Genomic DNA, 5,250 nt, shown 5'->3' with positions numbered 1-5,250 from the left:
TGTTCAGCTAATGTGAAGCACTGGCCAGAGATCAGAGGGAGGGAAGAGAGTCAAGTTGGGGTGTTTGTTTCCCAGTTCCCTCCTTCATGGTCCTTAGTGGGCTGGCTGCATTCCTTAGCTGAATATCACAGCTTCTGCCAGGTGGCATTCTCCACACAGGTCTTGCCATCTCTCGGTTTTTATAAGGTCTCTCTCCTTGTCCCTATGGGTCTTGGGTAGAAACAGTTGCAACTGTATTATCACTTGTGATTTCCCTATTCCTTGCCTATAGTTTTATAAATAGTTTCCTTTTTATTAAACTCTACTAAAATTACCCAATTTGAGGGTGCTAAGTCTCACTATTGGGCTCTGGACAGTATAGGGTTTGGCTGAGTTGTTAATATACTTGTTTTGTTTCCCATTTGGTCATAGTCAGGTGATACCTAGCAAGTGTTTGATAAATATTTGTTGAATGAATAAATGTCCAAGTAAGTGAGTGGCAGGATTTGAACTTCAATGCCTCCTTTCCAGACTTCCAATGTACAGTTTAGTGGTCATGTATAAAGTAGAGATGCTTAGTGTACGTTGAGAGCAGTAGGTTCTGTAGCTCAAGTTTCTAGGGGCCTCCATTTCCCTGGGGTTGTCCACTCATGTGCAGGTATCTTCCTTCCCAGAGGAGGAATATACAGTTACATAAGGAATATCTGAAATATACAGAAATGATACGGACATGATGCCCATCAAATGACGAGTAGGATAATTTCTTCAGCTAGGGAACATGTAAAAGTTTCAGACCATGAAATAAGAAAGGAACATTGAAAAATTTCATTTGTATAGTTTATGGTTTTAAAGAAACCATACTGAATGTTATAGTTACCAATTATGAATTACAAAGTTTATATGACCTTTATTATAATTAATATTGTATTAAGCATCACATATTATTATATATAAGGGATAAATTGGATATAACTACCTTGTAATTACACCTATGGTAGCTGTCGGTTTTACAGCTGCAGTCTGCAGTGGTTCATGACATTCATTATAATCACATTTCCACTGTGCAAGTGTTAGAGGAACTCCTTTCAATTATCAGATGAGACCCATGACTTGCATTTCTCTGGGTATACTCTACTTATCCCTCTGGGAAGATGCCTTCATGAACAGAACCCAGATAAATATCAGGCAGAACAGTCCCAAGACCCCTCTCATCATGCCTAGCCCTGAGGGGATTCTTGATTGTTTATGAATGTATCCATGTTATAATAGTTTAAGGATAAAAATTCCAGGATTTTCCTCCCTGGATTTTCTAGCAGGAGATTGGTCCAGGGTGACCTGTCATAATATATTTCCTTTTGGCGCAGAGCTCCCCCTTTGATGATCTCCAGGGCACATTCCTCCTTTGAAGCTGCTTCCATATTTAGTATCCCAGAAACTGCCTTCATGGCTGTGTCTGTAGAATGACAAGAGAAGAGTAGGGTTATCTGAGATGAGGACCATCTACGTGATGGACGGCCTGCAGACACAGACAGCTTAGCTGTCAGGGGCTGTTTGCTGGTGTTTTGCTGTGTGAGCCTCACAGGCCCTCTAGGGAATACATAGAAAGACTAGGTATGTTTAGAGTCTGTTGGGCAAAGAGAGGCCTTAACGTTAATAGGGGTCCTGCATTTTTGGATGGAGAGGGATGGGGCCAGTTAGAGGTGATTAGTTGCGAGATCTGAATCCTACTTTTCTCTGGGGTGTTTTGGCTGGGCCAGGGGAATCATATGGAAGAATAGTAGTTAATGGGAAGTATCAGTGGGCAAATACAGAGTGTTGTGTGATAATGACTTACTGTCTTGTAAGAGGAAGAGATAGACAAGAACCCAACGTTTGCTCCCTTGTCAACACTGATTTCACTCCTCTCTCCTTCCAAGTTTTCATGCCCTTCTTACACAGCTTCTTTCTCCATCCCTGTCTTGTTTCTCTCCGTGTCCTTGTCTCTCTCTCTCTCTCAATTGTTCTGTGACTTCTACTCAATTACTTTTTAAATAAGATTTTCTTATAATATTCACCACGTGTTTTAGATAAACTTGTATTTGGACTTACAGAAAAGCTGTAAAAATTGTGCAAAATGTCCCTTTATATTCCACACCCTGCTCATCCTGATTGTAATACCACATATAACCATTGTGCAATGGTCTAGAGTAGATACAACAATAGAATTGATACAATATTATTAACTAAACTCCAGACCTAATTTTTTCATTAATGTCCTCTTTATATTCCTGGATCTAATCAATAGTAATTCCCTCTTTTTTCCCTCCAGCTCTTCAACATTTTGTTTGTTTGTTTGCTTGCTTGCTTTGGTCTCTCCCCACTTTGACATTTTTGAAGAGTACTGATCAATTGTTTTGTAAAGTGTTCCTTGATTTGGGTTTGTCCACTGTTCTCTTATGATTAAAGTATTTTTGGCAAGGATCCCCCATAAATGATATTGTATCCTTCTCAATGAGTCATTACCAAAGGGTTCATGATATCAACATGTCTTATTAAGAAAAACAAACTTGTGTTTGCTAAGTCTCATATACAAAGGTAATGGCTATTGAGTATCCATAAGGCTAGAAGGTATTTAGAAAAGGGTCTGGTGATGGATGTGGTGATACTCTGCAAACTTGGTGGTCAAAATGGAAAGGAGGGTAAAAGAGTGGCCAGAGGCTCCACTAGTGACAGAAGTAAGTGCTTATTGAATGAGAGAGCCAGTGCTTTCTGTTCTTAGTGCATTCCACATATGTCAGGGAGTTCAGCATTCTTCTTTACCCACAGTAGGAAGGCGCACAGTCCCTCTGCACATCATTTATTCTAATGTCTTGACCTTACCTGTGTTTATGAGGCCGAGAATACAGAGAGTAATTGACACATTGACCTTGGCCACTGAGTATTCCGTCCTGATGGAGGAGAAGAACCCATCCAGAGCAAACTTGCTTGCAGAATATGGAGCAACTAGTGGATGAGCTATTTTCCCTAAATGATAGATTGAAGAAATGGGTTAATAAGGTGGCCCATTTCAGCTTCTGACAGAGCCAATCTTCATCTGTAGCAGGCTTTGTAACCCTGTGGAGTCCTTTTTACTCCTTGGAATCTTAGTTTATTTCTATTCTCTATAGAAATTATCCTGCTGTATTAAATTCTAAAAGGAAAAACATTAAAGTATTGAAGGTACAAGGTAAGGGTGGGCTGCAGGACAGCCTTCATTGAAGAGGGATTTGTTAGGTTTTTAGTTAAGGGTGGTAAATAAACTGGGGTACAAAGGAGCCATGTATTTTCCTGTCTGCTAACTCTTCCACTTTTAACCTTAGAGAGCCAGGGATCCAAGGGCTTGATAAGAGCTGTCAACTCAGTGACCTGTCATTGATAATGGAAAGGGTGTATTTTACTTTCTTCACAAAGGGGATAAAAACCTGTCTTTGCTTTTTTACCCAAAATAACTATTTTTTTAAACTTTTGCCAGCCTAGTTAATTCTCGTTACAGCTTTTTTGAGCATATGTGGACATATGCCTAATAGGATAACCTATTATTTATACCCTTTATGAGAGGAGGGAATAGAAATGACCCAAGACCTTATGCTGAGCATTGTTACAACAGCTAATTTAAAATCCTGTGTGCCAGTTCTAGAATCTGGGTCATTTTAAGATTGATCTTTATTGCCTTTCCTACCAAGTATGGGTCACATTTTACCATTCTTGTATATGGAATAATTTTTATTGTATCCTAGATATTGTAAATGATATATTGAGGAGTTTCTGGATTTTGTGCTATTCCTCCAGAGGATGCTTATTTTTTTTTTAAGTGAGAAGTTAACATGGGTGAAACTCTGTGTCTCTTGGAGTAAGTATCAGCTGAAATCTCTGTTTAATTATTAGGATATTAACTTGGATGCTTTGTGTCTGTACTATTCATGCATAGGTCAGAGAACAACTAAAAATGTAGACCAAGATTATATATAGAATTTAGCGTTTCCTCACTGAGGCTCTGCCATTTCCAGGATATGCCCCTTTACTTTCTGGCAGCTATAGTAACTTCCATCTCTTTCCTTCAACTCTTCAAGCTAGTAAGATGTGAGGTTTCTATCCCAGAATATGACACTGATTGGGGCTGCCCTTGGGCATACAGCTATAAAATTGGGAAAGTCGCCTAGTATCCTGGTGTCATTTCTTCTTCCATGTGTCAGTAACCCTTTAGTTTCTGTCTGCTTTGATTATTCTTTAGTGTTTTTGATGGTTGTTGTCTATATTTTTTTCAAAAGGTCATAGGATGTTTATAAACATCCTGAGGAAAGATGCTCTTTAGGTACCACTCTGGTATTACTGGAATTGGAAATTCTATATATTTTCTATAATGTAGTTCTGTGTGACAAATCAATGAAGAAAGGATGGCTTATTCAATAAAGATGCTGGGAAAGTTGGTTAACTAATTAGAAAAAGTTAAGTTAATTTCTTATTTTATATCATGTAGCAAAAATATTCTAGATGAAAAATTATGGCAGTCTTTTTAATCCAATTTTTATTTCTCCTCCTTTATTAATAGAATCTGACTTCACTCTGGATAGCAAAGTACTTGGATTAAAATATTCATCTCCTCAAGGTTTTGTTGCTCTAATTGGCCATGTGATATAGTTTTGGCCAATGACTAATCTAACAGGTGGAGTTTCTAGCAAAGCTGTTGACTTCCTGATGAATTAGATGGATTCAGGTGGAATGTAGCTTTTACACTTTGTCCTTCTTTTTTCCTCCTAAATGGAATTCATAAGTGATGTCTAGAATTGGAAAAGCTAAATGTCAATTATGGTGAAACAGAAATGTGGAATGACCTAACAGGGGCTAGGTGATAATATTTTTTGTAAAAGTGTAAAAGATCTCTATAAAGAGAACTATGAAACTCTGAGAAAAGAAATAGCTGAAGATGTTAACAAATGGAAAAACATAGCATGCTCATGGCTGGGAAGAATCAACATTATTAAAATGTCCATGTTACTCAAAGCAATCTCCAGATTTAATGGAATCCCTATTAAAGTACCATAAAGTATATTTTGTTATACTTTAAATAACTTGAAAAAATAGTACTTCATTTTATATGGAATCAGAAATAACCTTAAATAGCAAATGCATTACTCAAAAATAAGAACAAATCAGGAGGTATCACATTATCAGACTTCAGGCTACACTATAAATCTATAGTGATCAAAACAGCATGGTACTGGCACAAAAATGGAGTGGTAGATTTATGGAACA

At 37.7% G+C, this 5,250-nt stretch overlaps 1 protein-coding gene across 1 annotated transcript in view; it reads right to left on the bottom strand.

The window, feature by feature from the left end:
- Positions 1–781: 781 nt before the first annotated feature.
- The window catches only part of HSD11B1 (hydroxysteroid 11-beta dehydrogenase 1), a 35,226-nt gene continuing 30,757 nt past the window's right edge, over positions 782–5,250 (bottom strand). The window contains exons 5-6 of the mRNA XM_012811859.1: positions 2,839–2,982; positions 782–1,432 (exon numbers count right to left, since the gene is read on the bottom strand). Coding sequence (XP_012667313.1) covers positions 1,197–1,432; positions 2,839–2,982 — 380 coding nt within the window. The 3' untranslated portion in view covers positions 782–1,196. The remainder of the gene's footprint in view (positions 1,433–2,838; positions 2,983–5,250) is intronic.

This window comes from Otolemur garnettii, unplaced genomic scaffold (genome assembly GCF_000181295.1).
Source record: "Otolemur garnettii isolate 467f Iridium unplaced genomic scaffold, OtoGar3 scaffold00178, whole genome shotgun sequence".
NCBI lineage: Eukaryota > Metazoa > Chordata > Mammalia > Primates > Galagidae > Otolemur > Otolemur garnettii.
Note: the sequence above shows the minus strand (reverse complement) of the source record. Positions and strands in the feature narration are given on the sequence as shown.